At 41.9% G+C, this 20,281-nt stretch overlaps 1 protein-coding gene across 1 annotated transcript in view; it reads right to left on the reverse strand.

The window, feature by feature from the left end:
- The window catches only part of DNAH9 (dynein axonemal heavy chain 9), a 298,757-nt gene that overhangs the window by 156,680 nt on the left and 121,796 nt on the right, over positions 1–20,281 (reverse strand). The window contains 6 exon segments of the mRNA XM_060132968.1: positions 213–321; positions 1,907–2,034; positions 6,629–6,652; positions 6,655–6,838; positions 14,945–15,232; positions 17,832–17,970. Of these exon segments, the coding sequence (XP_059988951.1) occupies positions 213–321; positions 1,907–2,034; positions 6,629–6,652; positions 6,655–6,838; positions 14,945–15,232; positions 17,832–17,970 (872 nt within the window).

Here is a 20,281-nt window from a genome sequence, read left to right on the forward strand (position 1 = left end):
TTTCTGAATTGAGACGCTCACATGGTCCTGGCTGTAGAGCACTGGCTCACCTTCGTGGGTGTGGATCAGGGCTGAGATTCAGGCCGGGGTTTTGGATGATCAATGTCTGGCTCCTGTTTGGAGCTTCCTTCAGAGCCAGCAATGTCATATGTATCCCTAGAGGCACCCGTTTTCAACTGAGCAGTTGTGGTTTTTCCTTTCGTGGGCCATACCTGCTCTGGAGACAGTGGCTGGTGTGGCCATGCGCAGGTGGCTGATCTCAAAGAGGAGCCTCATTGTGGGATTCAGAGGGATCCTCTCGTTGCTCGCCAGGGTCAGCACCTGGACACAGGAGGAGGGACACGGCAGGTGGGGAGGAGTTAGGTCACATGGCCAGCTAGGGGGAGTTAGGCTATTATTCCTGATAGGAATTAGGATGATTATTTTCTTCTTTGTGATTATAAGTATTTTCTAAATTTTCTGCAACAATCCTGTCACTCTCCTTCTGTGGCCCCTTTACCTCCATCCCTGTTGTGTGCATTGAATCAGGAAAAAAGCTATCTAAAAAGTTTAAGTGCATGTCAATGATTTGAATGAACTAGACCATAATGAAAAAGTAGGATAATTAAAGGAAAAGGCTCAGGTTTCATACAACTCCTGTTTCTTTTGGAAGAGCACACACTTATTGTAATGATTCTGTAAACGTTGAAACCATTGTAAAACGTCTAGCCTAGATGTGCTTTATGAACAAGTTTAGAAACAGTTCCCAGCTTAACAGCCACTTTATTGGCATTCAGTTTTCATTGTTCATAAAAAATAAAACGTATTCTCCATGGATAAAGATTGGTCACCACTGAGGATGCATGACGGGCTCAGAATGTTTCTGATCTCAGTTTTAAAGATTTGAATAAATGATTTCAGATTCTTTTCAGCTCTAAATATTGAATTAACCTGTATGCAGAAGATTCTGAAGGAAATTACAACAATACTAAAAACATGTGAGTGATGGCAGTGCCACTGAACAAAGTGAAAGTTGCTCTATGGGATGAATCAGTTCTAAGACGTCTACCGAAGATACCGGTGAGTGAAATCAGGATCTTGAAGAGTTATCTGCTATCTGCACTCCATGTTCACTGGAGCATTATTTACAATAGCCAAGATGTAGAAACAACCTAAGTGTCTGTTGATGGTGGAATGGATAAAGAAAATGTGATACACACACACACACACACACACACACACACACACACACAGTGGAGTATTATTCAGCCATAAAAAGAAGGAAATCCTTCTCCAGGTTCATCCATGACAACATGGATGGACTTGGAGAGTGTTATGGTATGTGAAATGTCAGACAGAGAAAGACAAATGCTATATGATCTCCTTATATGTGGAATCTTAAAAAAATAAACTCATAGAAACAGAGGGTAGGTTGGTGGTTTCCAGGGATGGGGGTGTGGGGTGGGCAGAGGAAATGCGTGAAGGTGGTCAAAGGGTACAAACTTCCAGTTACACGATGAATAACGTCATGTACAGCATGGTGACTAGAGTTAATAACACTGTATTGTGTACTTGAAAGTTGCTAAGAGTAGATCTTAGAAGTTCTCACCACACACACACACACACACACACACACATAATTATGTGAGGTAATGGAGGTATTAACTAACCTTGTGGTAATCATTTTGCAATATATATTTCAAATCATCACGTTGTACACCTTACACTTACACAGTGTTATATATCAATTATATATTGACAATGTTATATGTCAGTTATATCTCAATAAAGCAGGAAAAAATAAAGACAGCAGTAATGATGCCTTGCTTGGGGCCAGTCCTGTGTGGAATCAAGATTTCTAGATGTGCCTAGGGACTGGTTTCATTGATGATTAGGGATGACGTGGGGTCCCCTTCCCCCTTGGTACCTTGTTATCATCCATGACAGTGTTCAGAGACTCGATCCACATTGGATCTATGTCACCATCAAGTAGAATCCACTTGGGCCCATCATGGCTGATGTTGGAAAGCTCCCGCATGACGGAAGAGAACAATCCTAGGAGGAACCATGGATATCTTAATTTCCAGGTCACCATCAAGCTTCTTCCTCTTAAAACAGCCTTTTCCTATCAGCTACAACACTCAGAAGGAGGTGTACATAGGCAGGTCAGAAGTGGCTTTGTAACTTACACTATTAAGAATCTGACCACTCCCAAGGTTCCACTCTCTCTGTGCTCTGGCCCAGCTTTTTGTAAGAACAGCAGCAACAGCAAAACAAGAAGGAAACCTGATGGTACTACTTTTTAACTGACAAGGGACCCAGTGAACCATTTCAACAGGCAACTGTGATGTGATGGAATTACATAAAACCTTCTTAGGTAAGGTTTTCATCCTTTGAAACTGCAGCCTGGGAAAATCCTGCCAAACGCAGGCTTTGAGAGAAGGCCCTATGTGATTCTAGTTGGCGTTACATGAAATTTATCTCTTAATTTGGATAGAATTGATTTTTTATAATACTAAGCTCTCCCAATCAATAATATGGTATGTCTTTTCTTTTATTCAAATATTGTTTTATGTTCCTTAATAAATGTTTACAGCATTTTCAATGTATCTCTTTGGCTAAATGTATCCCTAAACATTTCAGTTCTTATTGTTATTGTTAATGGAATTTTTTTTCCTGACTTTCAGTTTTAGTTGACGACTGCTAGTATAGAAAAAAGCTTTCAAATTTTGTGTATTTTATTTTATAGTTACCTTTAATACATATGCTTATTAATTCTAGTGATTTTTCAATACTGTCTCTAGAGTTTTATAGGTATAAAGTGGTATAATCACCAAAATAATAATTATCTCCTTTCCTCCAATTTATAAGATGTATTCCATTTTCCTGTCTTACTGCATTTTCCAGAGTCCCACCAAGCAAATCTGAATAATAATGTTGGTAATAGGTCTCCTTGGCTTATTTCTGGTTTTAATGGAACTGGCTTTATTTTCTCATCATTCAGAATGCTCTTTTTTTCCTTTTGGCTTTAGGTAAAGAGTGTTAATGGTACTTAAGGGATTTCCTTCTATTCCTATTTTACTTAGAATTTTTAAAATTAGGAATGGCTACTGAGTTTTTAGCACCTATTTATTGATCAAATTATTTTATCCTTTAATTTGTCAATGCTTTATGTTGATACTTTAAAAGTAATTGACTTGTCCTGACATTCCTGGAACAGATGCTACTTGGTCAGAATGTATTATTCTTTTGAGATCCTGATAGATTTTAGTTACTGATATTTTATTGAGAATTTCTAAATCTGTATTAATAAGTGACATTGGGCTATTGTTTTTGGTTCTGCACAAAGGTTGATATCAAGATTATTTGGGCTTCATAAAATGAATTAAGAGGTGTCCTTTGATGGTTTTGGAATTCTCTTTCTTTTATTGAGCTACTATTTTAAAATTTTCCTTTTCATTGCTTTTTCTACTTCTTATTGAGTGAATTTTTTAATTCTTTTTTTCAATAAGCTTTTATCGGAGTATAGTTGCTTTACAATGCTGTGTTAGTTCTTATTGAGTAAATTTTGTTAAAATTATATTTTGCTAGTGGATCATCTATTTCTTCTAGTTTTTCGAATATGTATCATCTAATTGTGTCTCTTCCATTTTAATCTTGTCTATATCTACTGTTATATCTTCTTTCTAATTCCTAATCTTACATGCTTTTACTCTCTCTTTCCCCCATTAATCATGCTCACAATGGACTTATTGGTCTTTACAAAGAACCAGTATTTATATTTATTTATCCTTCCTATTTTTTTTGTTCCTTCCCACTAATTTCAGCTTTTATCTCTATTGGTTTCTTCCCAGTTTTCTTCAGGTTTAGTTTATTACTCTTTGAATAATTTCTTAGGATGGATACTGATTTCCTTTATTTCTATCCTACCTTCTGTAATTATTTAGAGTTGAGTTTTTTCTTATTGGCTTTAGATGTGTCCCAGAGGTTTCTGTATGAAGTAGTCTTCTTTATATTGCTTCCAAGAGGAGTTGCAATTTAATTTTCCCTTTAATCCAGGGCTTACTGTTTCTTGATTGCAAATAGTAAAATTATTTTTGGTCATTTTCTTGCCATTTGTTTCTAATTCTGTTGTATTAGTATCAAACAATGTGGTGTGAAAATTGATACTTTTGAATTCATTACAATTTCTTCTGTGCCCAACTAAACTTTAATTTTTTGGAAATGTTCCATGAGCCTACCAAGAAAGGAATATTTTCTATTTACAAGATGCAAAGTTCTATATCAGCGTGTTACACTGAGTTTGATGGATGCATTTCCTAATTCTTCTATGTCTATACTTATTTTTCTGTCTACTGAATCTTTCTAATTTTGAAAAATGTGTATTAATATAATCCACTATATGTCTACTTTTATCAAGTTCTCTTAAAATATTTAAAAAGTTATATTCGGGCTTCCCTGGTGGCGCAGTGGTTGAGAGTCCGCCTGCCGATGCAGGGGACATGGGTTCGTGCCCCGGTCCGGGAAGATCCCACATGCCACAGAGCAGCTGGGCCCGTGAGCCATGGCCACTGAGCCTGCACATCCGGAGCCTGTGCTCCGCAACGGGAGAGGCCACAACAGTGAGAGGCCCGCGTACCACAAAAAAAAAAAAAAAAAAGTTATATTCCACTTACTTGAAAGTTCTCATTTAGTGAATACAGTTTTATGATTATTATAAATCTTTTTCAATTTCTCCATATTTAATGTGTATATTTAATAAAACTCTAATTAAAATTCCAACACTGTTTAAAATTTGAATTATATTATGTGAGCTTAAATTTAATATGGAATAAGAAGTGCCTAAGACTAGCCGAGAAATTACAGAAAAATATTGAGGAGGGATTTACTTCATCAGACATGAAAATGATATAAAATGATTATAACCTAGATAGAATGACATTAGTATAGGATTAGATAAACAGGTGAGTGGAACAAAACAGAAAACCCAGAATCAGATGTCAATACAATTGGCCCTCTGTATCTGCGAGTTTCGCATCCATGGATTCAACCAGCCATGGATCGAAAATATTCAGAAAAAAACAATTCTAGAAAGTTCCAAAAAACAAAACTTGAATTTGCCACACACTAGCAACTGTTTATATAGCATTTACACTGTACTCACAACTATTTATACAACATTTACATTGTGCTAGGTGTTATTAGTAATCTAGAGATGATTTAAAGTGTATGGGAGGATGTGCACAGGATAATGCAAATACAATGCCATTTTATATGAGGTCTTGAGCATCCATGGATTTTGGTATCCATAGGAGTTCCTGGAACCAATCCCTCATGGACACCAAGGGACAACTGCATATATGACACGTTGGAATTTAAATTAAGAGGGAAACGACAGTTTACTTAATAAATGGTGCTGTCACAATCAATTATCCATCTGGAAGGAAATAAAGTTCATTCTCTACCTTACCTCATACTAAGCCCCAAAATAAATTCTCGATGAATAAAAAATGTTAATGTGAAAAGAACCTTTTAGACCAAATTTATGATACTATATAGCTTAAAGTTAGAAAGAGTTATAAACCAAATAGGAATTCCAGGTGCTAAAAAGACTAGATAGACATATTTCCTTCTTAAAAAGTGCATGGTAAACATGCCATGAAGTGTCTGTAGACAAATGGCAGACAGCGAAAAACCATTAGTGGTGAATATAACAGATACAGGGTTAATGTCTTTGGTATATAAAAAAGTTCTTACAAACATCAGTTTAAGAAAATAATAAGGAGGAATAAAATTACAAAAGAGCCAATTACTAAGACCAATAAGAAGGAAAGTATATTAAGCCTCATTAATAGTGAAATAAAAATTAGAGAGGCTGCTCATTAAATCCCACTGTTCTAGGCCTCTGATGGAAGGTCCTAAATTAGAGGAGTCCAGGCAGTTTGACCCTGATTAGGACGACTACTAACACTGGGGTGTTAGGATGGAGCTGAGATTTCCTCATTACAGAAGCCACATTTGTTTTAGAAAGAGGTCCTATCAGCTCATAGAGAGTTTTCTCCATTTTCTCTTCTGCTCTCTCCCAGTGACAGGAGACACTTTCCAACATCTACCAGTGATTTTTAATTCTTTGAAGGTGAGGCTGAGGTCAGCACCGAGTGAGCATGAGTTTGCTGTGGACGGGACCATGGTTCTAGGATCCTCCTGAGATGAGTTTTCTGTAGCAGCTTCCCCATCACTCCTGGGGCGGTGCTGATAGGGAGGTACCCTCTGAGGGATGCTAGACAGAATTGCTCCTTTCAGAATGAGCAGTGGGCTTCCCTATCCTACCCTCGTCTTAGACCCTCTGCCAGGCAACGTAGAGACTCCATGACTTGCGTTCCAGAATCACGAAACTGTATCTGAGAATGCCTGCCTTGCTTTATCCTCTAAGGTGCCCTCTCTCAAGAGGCAGCTGAAGAGTCCCCAAGGAAAGAGACTATCCCAAGGGCTGAGGCTCCCCTCCAAGCCAAAATCGGTTTCCTTTCTTTGATTCTTTCCACCTTCTTTTCTAACCTGATACAGATCAGCCCAATGTCCCCTCCTCTGCATTCACCCTACTGCATTCTCTTCTGCCCAAGGGGCTGATTTAGTTGTATCCCGCTCTCACCATCCTTCCATTCTCGTGTGGCCGATTGATGATGCCAAAGAGTTCATCACTGGTGACTGCTTTGGGGTTGAGGTCAGTCCAGACGGGGCGGCGTTTCATGATCTGGTAGGTCTTGTGCAAGGACCTCAGCACCTGCGACTTTCCAGTTCCCGCGCTGCCCACCACAAACACGGAGTGCCGCACAGCCAGAAGCTCCTCCAGCTGGACCACCTGGGAGACATGGAATTCAGCCAGAGTGACCAGCCTGTCACTCACTCACGTCCCAACTGCTCTTCTGTGAGCCAGACTGGTGTCTGAAGTGAGACCTGAGGTCAACACAGGAAGGGTTACTCCCCCCAAGATGTGATGGGGTCGTAAATGTAGGGGCAACATGATTCATTTACTCACTTATTCATCATTCCATCCTATAATTATTAGTCACAACAAAGTGCTAGGCAGTGTGCCTGGTGAGGGAGATTCAGAGATGACTCTCTGCCCTCCATCATCTCACAGTCTGATGGAGAAGCAAGTCATGTTGACAAATTATTATCATGTAAGGTGATAATTGCTATAGCTGATGTATTTATTAAGAGCTATGGGAGAAGACTGGAAGAAACGATTGATTTTGTACAGATAAATGGAACACGAAAGGCTTCACAGAGAAGGGGGCATTTGAACTGGGGCTTCAGGGATGAGTAGGAGTTTGCCAAGAAGATGAACAGGAAGGATATTCCAGGCAGAGGAAACAGCACAAACAAAGGCTTGTGGTGTGACAGAGCATGACATGGTTGGCCAGATGGTTTGATGAGGCTGCAGTCAAGGAGCTCCTTGAGGACAATGATACAATTGACGGTATCATCACTCTTGTTCTAGTTTGCCTCCAGGCTCACCTTTCTACACTGTTGTACACTTACTGGAATGAAAATTTGATCAAGTCACTGCCATCACGTTGTCCCTTCAGTGGTTCTCCATAGTTTTAGTGATGAAATCCCAAATCCCTACACTGGTTTACAAGGCCCTTTTGCAGCTTGGCCCAAAACAGCTTCCAGTGTTTTATCTCTCATCCCTCAGCACACACATACCAGGTAGACAATTTCTTGGAGCTCTTTAATGATTCTCTTCCGTGTGCCTGGGCCTTTAACACACCGTGCCTTCTGTTCAGAAGTGATCCCGTCTCCTACCTTCTTCTGGCCAGCCCCTACACACCCTGCAGCCTGGGGTAGGTGTCCCATACCTACATCCTGCATCCTAGCACTTACCAATATTGCAATGGTTACTTTTCTGTCTGCCTATTAGATTATCAGCTACTCGAAGGCAGGCAGGACAGGACTTTTATTGATATTTCTCTATTTTCAGTGTCTAGCAGAGAATCTGACAGAGACCAAGTGCTGAAGAAATATTTGCTGGAAATGTGAAGGATGGGGACTTCCCTGGTGACCCACTGGTTAAGAATCTGCCTGCCAGTGCAGGGGACACAGGTTCGAGCCCTGGTCCAGGAAGATCCCACATGCCGTGGAACAACTAAGCCCATGAGCCACAACTACTGAGCCTGCACTCTAGAGCCCGAGAGCCACAACTACTGAGCCCGCGCTCCACAAGAGAAGCCACTGCAACGAGAAGCCTGTGCACCACAACGAAGAGTAGCCACTGCTCGCTGCAACTAGAGAAAGCCCGCGCACAGCAATGAAGACCCAATGCAGCCAAAACCAAGCAAACAGACAAACGAACAAATAAATAAATAATTAATTTTTTAAAAAAATGTGAAGGATGGCTGGAAAGGTTGGATGACCCCTATCAGGAAAGGTCTTGCATGTCATGAGCTAAAACATTTGAACTTTATTGTAGATCAGGTTTCCTCATACTTTATACTATAAATCCTTAATAGCTGAGGAAAGTGAACTGAAGAGGAAATGTGCTAAAATGTTGACAGAACATTTCTGTGGGACAACAGAAAGTTTTTCCCCAAACATTTTATTTATTCTACATTAAAAATATTACACTACTATATATAAAACAGATAACCAACAAGGATCTACTGTATAGCACAGGGAACTAAACTCAGTATTTTATAACCGCTTATAAGGGAAAAGAATCTGAGAAAGTATATGTATATATTCAGATATATGTATCTGAATCACTGTGCTGTACACCTGAAACTAACACGACATTGTAAATCAACTATACTTCAATAAAATAAAAAAAGTAAAGCAAATTAATTAATTTAAAATGACTCCTATATTTTAAAAAAATTAATTGATAGGAGTGTTAAAAAGAATTCTAGAATTGTACAACAAGGGAATTAGGAGAGTGGTACCACTTATATGAAGAGAGTAATATAAAGGTAGCTGATAAATGGCTCTTCGGGGAAAAAGACAGTTAGCTTCCATTGTGGAAGGATAATTTATTGGGATACTGAGTTTTGCTTTCCATAGCATCAATATCTTTTTCTCCTCCATCCCAAGCTATTGCTGTTCCTCTGATTCAAACCCCAAAACCACCCAAAAGAGATTCTCAATCCTGGCTCTTGTTTTCAGCTTTCAGGGACTCAGTGCAGGATCTTCCCAGATAAAACTGAGGGAAGTGATCAGGAAGGGTCTCTGAGGAGCTGACATCTAAGCTAACATATGAATGAAAAAGAGTCAGCCACGCGAAGACCAGTGGTAGAGCATTCCAGGTAGAGTGACAGTGAGTGCAAAAGCCTTAAGTTCAGCAGCAAGCTTGGAGGGCTCAGAGAACAGAAAAATAAAAAATTAAAAAAATTAAAAAAGGAAGAGGGAGCAGTATAAGATGAGGTAAGCAGGGGGCAGATATGCAGAAATTGATACTTGGAATTTTATTCTGAGTACAACAGAAAGCATTTGGAAGATTTTAAGCATGAAACTGACCTGAGAGTATTGCATTAAAATGGAGGAGGGCGGGGTGGGGGGGTGCGGAGAACAGGAGAGGTGGTGGCAGTGGATGGTGTTCTGGCTACTGAATGGAGACTGTATTATAAACCTAGGTTTTTTTTTTTTTTTTTCGTGAACTACTACTGACTGATTCCCTGATATCAGAAAGACTTAAAATTGCTTTCTAGTTCCATCAACTTCTTTTTGTTCAACAGCTGTATTGAGACATAATTCACATACCATAAAATTCACCTTTTTCCAGTGGCTTTTAGCATAGTCACAGGATTATACAACCATCACCACTATCCAATTTTAGAACATTTTCATCAACCCAAAAGGAAAACCCAGACCCATCAGTAGTCACTCCCCATCCCTACCCCTAATTCATCCCTCTGCAGCCCCTGATACACATTCTGCCTCTATAAATTTGACTGTTCTGGGCATTTCAGAAAATGAATTGACCTCTTTCACTTACAATGTTTTCAAGGCTCATCTATGCTATAGCATGTACCAGTACTTCATTCCTCCTTACAGCTGAATGAAATTCCATTACATAGGCATACCACATTTTGTTTGTCCATTTATCAACTGATGAGTGGGTTATTTCTACTTTGACTGTGATTAATCCATCAACTTTTGACAGTATCTTTTGTAAGGTAAATATATATGTATCTCTACCCTTCCTTTTACCTTTTCTTCTCGTTTCCATCTCCTATCTTCTGCCAGACACATTATACTCTTACATTGCCATGTTTGATAATATTTACATTCTGTTTCATACTTAGATTTAGACCTTCTCTGTCTTCCATGATTCTAAGAGTTGAAGACAAATAGCGGCTTAGATTTTTACCACTGTAGATATTTTTCACTACAGAAGGAAGCAGTTGCCTGGAATACATCATGTTCTCTGTGGGCCTCATGTCATGACTTGACAGAGGATGTTCTGAACATCAATTCAAGGTCAAATAGATACTCTTTTCTTACACTCTATATATTGATCAATATCAGGTTCACACTTACTTTAAAAAAAATCCTTTTTCTCTTAGTGTTTTTAATTTTTTTTCTTTGTTAAGACAGACAGATGCCTTAGTTCTCATAACTGAGAATTTCAATAAAACACATGAGACATTTCATCTTGTTCATCTATTCTTCCTTTGACTATATCTACTTTTCGGGTCCTTTTCCTTAGAGACCGTGGACTTCCTGACTCGATTTGGATTGATTGCTTTCTAGGCCTGCTAACAGCTATAATTCAAGGACTTCCTTTATTTGATTCTGAAATTTTTGAATCCCATGATATTTTTCTTGTTTTTCATCCTCGTTTTGCTTTAGTATGTCCTCAAGTAACTTAATCAAATAGGATGCATACATAGTAAAATTTGTAACTCTTTGAAAATATCCTGAATGATAATTTGGTACGTAATTAGTTTTGAGATCATTTCCCCTCAGAACTTTGAGGGAATGGTTTTCTTGTACTCTATTATCTGATATTGCTGATGAGAGGTTCTGATGTCATCCTGAATTTCATTCCTTCCTGGGTCACCTGTACCACCTTCTCAATCTGTCACCCAGCCAGGAAACTTTTATCTTTTTCTGGTGACCCTTGACTTCTGAAATTCCATTATGACGCATCTTGGTATAAGTCTATTGAAATCCACTCTGTTCAGTACTGACTGAGCCCATGTAATCTGTACACGTTTGTCCAGTTCTTCAAGTGCTCTCTTTCTAGAATTCCCACTGACAACACGTTACGTCACCTAGATAATCCTCTATGTGTCACCTTGACTCTCACACTGTCTCTCTTTGTGTGTGTATTATATATATTATACTTTGTTATACACATACACACACATATATATATAGTTTCATCCTGGGAGATTTCCTTGGCTTTACCTTCCAATCCTCGCATTGAATTGTGTGTGTTATCAGTGATTCAATTTTACATTTCAAAGAGTTCTTTGCAATTCTCCAATAGTTCTTCTAATTTTCTGATAGCATCTCATTCTTGTTTTATGGATCTCGTTTTCTTTATTTTCATTAAGGATACTAATTAGGACTTTAAAACGTTCTCTTCCTAACTTCCCCTGGAGTCAGTTGCTGCGTGTGTATGTGCGTTTGTGTGTGGGTGTCTGTCGGTCTGTCTGTCTCTTGTGTTGTGGATTGCCTCCAGTATCTGGTGAGCCTCAGGTTTAAACGGAGAGCTGCACTGTGTTTTCTAGGAGGCTGGGGTGGGTGCTGTCTGCGGCTTGATATGCGGGTCTCCTTCCAGGCAGGGAAGACTGAGAGGGAGGTCTGTGCTCCTAGTCAGACCTTGGCCTTTGTCTTTATTCTTCTACTTGTGGGTGAGTGAGCAGGTGCTGGCCTTCAGGCTGAGGAGCCCAAACAGAATGTATGGGCTTCAAACTCTTAGAGCAGTCATAGTTTCCCTCCTAAAGAGTTTATTAAATTCCCTTAGACCTTTCTTTTCGGCTGCAGTTACATGCTTGGCTGTGCGTGGTCCGCATTCTTGGGAACCTGGGCCTAGAAGGGGGAGCTGGGGGAGAGTGTGGGGAGCTAAGTGGTACAATGATTGGGTAAACAGACTTAATGCCCTCCCCCACCGGCTTAAGGTGCCCCCCCCCGCCCCCGCCCCGTGTTCTCAGTCCTCTTCCCCACCCCTGCCCTCCTTCACTGCCTAGTCCAAGCCCTGAGCTTCTCCAGGGTTCTGCTTGGCAGACTGGCCGCCTCCTGGCTCCTCTTCCCCTGAAGCCCTTTCTAAGCATATTTGAGCCTGCAGCCCCCCTGCTCTGTTTGATCTGTCAACCTGCTTTCATCCTCTTCCCATCTTTCCAGAAATCTATTCTTATATCCCCTTCCCAGTTTTCACACTTCTATGGGCTTATTCCATTTTTTTTAAGTTATATTATCACTTTTAAAAGATTGCAGGATGCCTTCTCAAACTAGAGCTTCCCTAGAGGTTTTTGATGAAGTAACTTTAAAAAGTTCAAGTGTACTGTGCTATACAGCAGAAATTAGACAACATTGTAAATCAACTATATTTCAAAGAAAACAGTTCAAGTGGACAGTGTAAATGAAAAGTCGGTAGAAAACATCATCTACTGCAAGAACCTTTAGTAGATGGCATCTGTCTTATCAGAGGAGCAGAAAGTGGTTATGAAAAGAAGGGAAGAAAAAGAAGGAAACAATGTGGGGCAACTGACAAATAAATAGAAAGAGTGAGATTCTGAGCAGAAAAAAGTGCAGAAAATGGGGAAGGAGGGTCGTTTGCCTTAGCAGACTCTCAGAGAGGCTGGGAAGATGTGGACTGTCCTGATTCTAAGATGTCAGCCTCAGTGCCTGCATCCTAGGAGCCTCATCGGATTAACTCATCTCTGGGGTGAGGGTGCCCCTCAGGGTCAGAGCCTTTCAGAGGAAACCCCTCATCTGGCATCCAAAGCCCTCTATAACACGGCCACCTATTATCTCTCAGGTCCTATTGCTCCCTCCCCCTCCCCCACCCCAATACCTTTTTCTCTAGCCACACTAGACTTCTTGCTGTGGCTTGTACAATCTCTACGTCTCCCCGTCTACCCTCGGCTGACCCTCTTCCCTCTATCTGGGAGGCCTTCCTGCCCATCTCTACCTTTAAAAAGTCTATCTACCAAACTTAAGAGGAGAGAGGTTGGGAGTGGGGATTGCTCCACGGGCAAAACCAATCACAGCTGCAAAGGACCAGGTGATGCTTTGCTCTCTTCCGTAAAATGTAATCTCAGAAATGAAAGCAGACACCAGTTCTGTTTATCTGTAGCCAGAGCTTAATCTCAACCAATGCAAGTACTGTGTGCTACAAACCCCACCTGGAGTGGAGAAGGAACCAGCCCCCAGTCTGTAAGTTCCTCAAGGGGGAGCACCTTCTCTCCTGCGAAGCAGCTTGGTGGCATATCCTGGAGAGGTAACAGTACAGGAGAAGAAAATTCTGCCCTTATCCCTGTATTCCAGGACCCTCTCTTGTGGCACCTGTCACATCCTCCCTCCAGGTTTAGTTATCTGTGTGCAGGCACTTCTACTGTAACAACATCGATACGTCCTAAAAATGTTACCTTCTGCAAACAGACTCACGGGAAAACAAGATTGCGCAGACCACTCAAAATGTACAGAATGTTGTATCCAAAGCCCTCGAAGCTCAACAATGCATCCTAATCCCAGTAAAAACACTAGCACAGCGAAGTCACTAGAGAGCATCTGCAACCTACCTCATGTCCGTTTATCCTCTGAAACCTTAAATCTGGGGGCCTGTGCTTCTTTTTTCAAGAGGTAGATCATGGGTGTATGAATTTCTAATAAAGAACTAAAGATCGGATGTAGATGGAGCCTTCTTCACTAATCCACTGTTTTAATACATGAGGAAGTGACTTCACCCACCCTAAGCCTCCCCAGAAAACAGCACGAACCTCCGTGGTTCCTACAGCCATGAGACTAGCTATACGTGCACTAAAGTTTCAGGTTTTCTTTCTTTAAGTCTATGTCTATTGCTAAATGTATTCATTTTCTATGGATGTAACAAATTACTGCAGACTTAATGTCTTAAAATGACAGAAATTTATTAGCTTACAGTTTGGGTGGTCAGAAGTCTTAACTGTGCTCAAATCAAGGTGTTGAGGGCTGATTCCTTCTGAAAGCTGTGTGTGTGTGTGTGGGGGGGGGGTCGGTTCTCTTGCCTTTTCTAGCGTCCAGGGGCTGCCCACACTCCCTGGCTCATGGCCCCGTCCTCCACCCTCAAAAGCAGCAGTGGCTGGTTGAGTCTTCCTCTGTGGGGTCACTGACACTCTCTGTCTCCCTCTTTCACTTAGAAAGGCCGTCGTGATTATACTGGGCCACCTGGATAAACCCGGATCATCTCCCCACAGCCTGGTCAGCTGATTAGCAACCTTAACGCCCTCTGTGACCTTAATCCCCCCTTGCCACGTAATGTAACATGTTCACAAATTCTGGGGATTAGGTTGTGGACATCTTTGGCGGGTTAGGGGGAGGAATTATTCTATCTACCACCCTCAGGTTTTTCTTTAATTGTGTAAAGCCTGTCCCTGATCACTTCAAAGCATTTTCAAGATCAGAAAAATGCATAAGAACCAACACAGCTTCCACTTTACCTGACTGTCATTCCTGTATAGTGGTGCATGAAGTAATTCACATGAAAGGAACACGTGCTATAGCAAAGCCTGTGTCTCATTCCTCCCATGAGAATGTGAACCCCCTGACGGTAGGGGCTTTGTCCTTCTTTTGCATTCCTCACCGCACATTCCACACTGTGGATGTGCCAATAAAGAGCTACTGAGATGAACTGAGTTATTGCAAAGTCGATAAGTATCTGTACCTCTAAAGCTACACTTTGGATTAAGGATGAAGTATAATCCACTGTCCAAGAAAAGAATTAAGAGACAAAAAAATGTTGGGAGGGAAAACCCTGTACCTTGAGCACAAAGTTGTCCTCAGCCTGCAGCTTCAGCTCCACCACAGCCTTCCTAACCAAAGCTTCGAAGTTGAGGTCTCTCCTCCGAGGGACATTCAGGGCAGGAAACAGGTCCCCAATCAGGCCCATGAACACGGGTATGTCGTCTGTCACAATCTTGGGGATGTTGAAGTCTCGCAGGGAGCGCATCAGGACCTGGTCCTCAGGCCGGTCAGGATCTCCTCGCTTCAGGGATCCCGCCACCACCAGCACAGACTTGATGGCCCTCAGGCCCCAGTCATAGTGATCCTGCGGGAAGGCAGCAGGGTTAGACGAGAGCTGCTGGGATGCACAACCCCACGGGCTCGGGCTAGTGTCCGCAGGATTAGATAGCACACCAGTACTAGGTCACTTTTGAGGCCAAGGCATAGGCAAAGGAAAAGATTAACGACATAGTAGATAATGATCCGGGATCCTAGTTCCTGGTCTGACATTAGTCACTTTTCTGGCTGTTACGACGACAGAGCAGACACAGAGCATATGGGGGGCTGGGGGTCAGTGAGGTTAAACAGACTGCTTCCAAACCTATCTGGTTACTCCTTGAACATTCAGAGGGTGGAAGGGTTGTCAAGGAGGGAGATGTGTTAGTTCTCAGAGGTGGCCGAAGGTGAGCGTACTTGCCTCAAAGAGGCCTTCAAACTCTGAGAAAAGGAGAAAAAAAAAGTTCCTTAAAATTTTTGTCAAAGGAGGCACCCAGAGGTCACAGGTTCTGAGTGTAGGCTTGTGGGATGGTGGAGCACACTGCTGACACCAGGGCTGGGAGTGGAGTGGTGAGGAAGGGGTGGAGCGTGCGGTCCAGAGCACAGACTCTGAGCTCAGACAGACCTCGATTCAAGTCCCAGCTCTGCTACTTGCTTCACAGCAGGTCGTTATTTAATTAGAGCTGTGATGCTTGCTACAGAGGACAATTCAGTGTGCAAGGAACGCAGAAACATAAAACTGACTCAGGACCCCACTCCTGAGGCTGGGGACAACCCGTTCCCTCCAGCCTTGACTGCACTTCCTCCTCATCTGGGCTTCACTGGATCCCAGGTCTTCCTTTTCTTTCAACTTTTTACTTATTTATTTTTGGCTGTGTTGGGTCTTCGTTGCTGCACTCGGGCTTTCTCTAGTTGCAGCGAGCGGGGGTTACTCTTCGTTGCAGTGCGCAGGCTTCTCATTGTGGTGGCTTCTCTTGTTGCAGGGCACGGGCTCTAGGCACGCAGGCTTCAGTAGTTGTGGCACACGGGCTCAGTAGTTGTGGCTCTGGGGCTCTAGAGCAAAGGCTCAGTAGTTGAGGCTCACGGGCTCTAGAGTGCAGGCTCAGCAGTTGTGGTGCACAGGCTTAGCTGCTTCATGGCATGTGGGATCTTCTCGGACCAGGCCTTGAACCCGTGTCCCCTGCATTGGCAGGCAGATTCTTAACCACTGTGCCACCAGGGAAGTCCCCTCAGGCCTTCCTTGATATTGTTTCTTCAGGGAAGTCTGATCCTTAGCTCAGGCGCAGCCACTGTGTCCTTCGCCTTCATCATACACTGAACTGAAAGAGCAGCGCAGGTGCAGGAGCACACCCCGGGGAGGGCTGTGACCTGATGCCTCGGAAGAGGCAGGAGACAGGGCCGCACGTGGTCTTTTGCAGACAGTGATAAGGACGCTGGTCTTTATCCTAAGTACAATGAGTACCATTTTTAAATGATCCCTCCAGCTGGTGGCTAAAGAATAGACATGAAGGACTAGAGTAGAGGTAGAGAAACTAGTAGAGATGAACTTCCAAGCAAGAGACATGGGTGCTTGCAACAAAAGTGGTAGAAAGAAAGAAGTATTTGAGAAATATCCACAGGGTAGAAAGAATAGCCGTTCATTCATGATTAAATGTGGAGCTGAGGAAGAGGAAGGTGTCAAGGATAACTCCAGGCTTCCAGAATCAGCAAGTGAGTAAGCGATTGTTCTCCTGAAGCCCTGAATGCAGCAGTGGGCCTGCGGTGGAGCTGGCAGGACCACTGGCTTTAGATACTGAGCTGGAGGTGCATTTTAGACAATCAGGGACCTGTGGCATAGACCACTGAATATACAGGCTTTGAGTTCAACAGAGAAGTCTGGGATCGAGATGGGAAAGTGAGTCACTGGGCTGAAGCCACTGGTGGCTGAGAACCGACAGAGAGGATGCAGTGAGCCAGGGCCTGGGAAGTGTTGAGAAAACAGGGGAGGTGCCTTCTTTTTTTTTTTTCCCCTAAATCCATTTTGGACAGATTTCACAGGACTGAGAGGGCTCACTTTGTGGCAGCAAAGGTGATCCAAGTAAACACCCGAAAGGAAAGAGAAACTCATTGGGAACGCCTAGGAAGCCTGATTGGCTGTCCGTGACACCAAGAAATTCTCCATCTAAGGCATAAACCTTGGAGGCTCTGGGTCATGTTGTAAGGTCTCTTCTGGAAGGGGGCCGGCCCTGGGCAGAAGCCACACTTAAGGAGCAGCAGCAATGAGCAGCGCGGTGCTGCTTAATGCCTGACTCTCTCTCCCCCACCTTCCTCCCATCTCTCGTTCCTTCAGGTAGAGACCACTCCCTCCAAGGGCTTTCATTCGCCACTGCAATGCTTCTCATGGGACACTGGTGATCTATGAGGTGCTGCTAAGTATTCTACTAAAAAGGGAGTTCTGTGGCCAAATCATTGTGTTTTTTTTAATGCTGGGCTAAGAAAATGAACATGAATCTTTATTATAGATGTTTCTAGAGCATGTAATATGCTTATGGGCACAGTGACTCTCTATGAGAAGGTTTTAATGTTTCCCTAACACACTGGCTCCAGAACCCGTCCAGAGCTGGGACAATCACACGCAACTGGTCACCTGGTCTAACCAGGGATTGTACCTGTTTAGAGAGAAGCTCTTTGCACAACTTGTAAAGGGTGATGAACTTCCTGGCTAGTAACCGTGCTTCAATGAATCCTTCTGCCACAAGCATGATTTCACAGATCAACTCAAAGTCTGGAACGACCATCGCGCAAGGCCTGTGTAAGGGAGACAGAGGGCTGAGACAGTCCCAACCACAGTGGAGGGGAGCTTGTAAGACAAGAGACACTGGCTGAGATCACGGACGGAGGCATGTGTGAGTGTGAAAACTGAGACCTTAGCAATTATTTCACTGAAGACTTTCAATGTTAAGATGAGTTAGTAAGGATAAAGGGAGTAAACTCTCTTGCTCAAGGTGATGGATGATGTGAGCAGATGGGGACAGAGGTGGGGCTACAATGCAAGTCTTGTAACTTGGATCCAGTGTGCCTTATACAAGGCACAGATTAGTAAAGTCTCAGTAATTAGCAGATTACCAATTAGTGATCTTCTATCATAGATTAGGGGCTAAGGTTGAGGAATAGAGTCTCTCTTGTTATCTGCAAGAAAATGAGAATCTATTTCTCCTCCTCAAAACTTGTCTCCTCCAAGTCTAGATGATCAAACTTATTCTATGCTTATTTGCATACAAATGTCAGTACGTAATTCTGAGGTCTGAAGTAGGCACCTATGAACCCCACTTTGCCACAAAATGGCAAATATGAGAATATAGAAGGGGATTTTTGTCTCTATATAAGGATTTATTGTGATTTTTTTCCCCTCTAGGTCTAGAAACATTTTATTTTAAAATTAGTTAATTTTAAAATTAATTCATTAGGTATGTGATAGGAGACTAAAGTTGTTATGTTTCTTTAATTGCATTTTCCCTACACTGATATAAAATTTTCAAAAATATATCATTCAAGTACATTTTTCCCTTATATTATATTAGATTCAAATTCAAAGGAGCAAGCAAATACTTAGATTCTCAAAATTAATTTGTAACCTAAAATAAGGTTAAATATGCATCCGTACAACAAAGTGCAATGCAGCTGTGAAAAATAATGCTGTAGAAGAAAAACTATTTAATGACACAGGAAAACATTAATTAATGAAGGCATTAATTAATAAACTCTATAGAGTCTGATCCCAAGTTTGAAAAAGAAATACTCTGCCCCCACAATACTGGAAGGCAGGTGGCAAGGGGTCACACTGACTTTCTCTGGATGATAGGACTGGGGTAGGCAGAGCAGAGTCTGGAATCAGACTGCCTAGGTTCAAACTCTAGTTCTGCTGCTTACTAATTGGGTTACTAGCTAACCTTAGTAACTACGGTTACCACCCTGGGAAATCTGCTGAATCTGTTTTCTCACAGTTTAAAGGGGGATCCTAATAGTATCTACCTCATAGGGTTTTTGTGAGAGTTAAATGTGAAAGTAGATGTTTGTACTTGTTATTTTTACAAGTACTTTTCTGTTTTTCCCCCAAATTTTCTTCTATGGGTATATGTTCCCTTTAAATTCAGCGGAAAAAGTGTGAGGAATAATTCTTATCAGGGTGATAACCCCTGTCCAGTATTGTTCATAGCACACAGTTTACTTAATAAATACTTTGCATAAGCAAATAGTGATCAGTATAGTACTCTGTGGCACCAGTTCCCACAGCCTGCTGACATTCTTAGTTAAGGTGGGGACCTGCCTTAAGGAGGAGGTACCGCCCCACCCCTGGAGCAGTGAAAGTGAGGGAATGAAGGACACAGGGAGCTTTCCAGTGGCCTCCTGGGCCTCTGTGTCCGCAACAGAGAGTGCTGGGTCTCAGTCTAAAGACGAGACAGACAGCTTTGTTTTCGCTCTCACAGCCTCCCTCTCAGGTACCAGTTCAGTAGACAGACAATCAGAAGCCATGAAGGATCTTTCAGCTTTCTCTTTGTTGGGCTGACTTCTCTTTTCTGAAAAAAGAACGAAGACTCCAGCCCCTGCTAGGAAATGCTTTTGTGTTTTCCTATCTCAATAAAGAAGATTTAAAAGCGTGGCAATATCCACTGGTGGCAAAGGTAAAATAAAAGAGGTGCTATCATGTGTCACCTGTGAGACGATCATTCAGCACAGCTCTTTGTAGAAAGCAATTCGGTAATGTGTATCAAGAGCCTTAAAAAAGTTCCTCCCTGTTAATTCAGTGATTCCATTCCTGGGAAGCTAGCCAAAGAAAATAATCATGCATACAAAAAAAATACTTATGTATATTATACCATGATGAATAAATTTATTTTAACTGTTATATTTAACTACTGTGGACTAGTTAATTACACTGTGGACCATGCATTTGACAGAATAAAATGCAGTCATGAAATGAGATTTCTTAAGAATACCTAACAGAAGAAGAAACCATTTATGATAGGATTATGATAGACTATGAAATGAAAATACAAAACTGTGTGTAGACCACACACGTAGACTACAAATGCATGACTTTATATGCCTGTAAAGAAAA

This window comes from Lagenorhynchus albirostris, chromosome 20 (genome assembly GCF_949774975.1).
Source record: "Lagenorhynchus albirostris chromosome 20, mLagAlb1.1, whole genome shotgun sequence".
Taxonomy (NCBI): Eukaryota; Metazoa; Chordata; class Mammalia; order Artiodactyla; family Delphinidae; genus Lagenorhynchus; species Lagenorhynchus albirostris.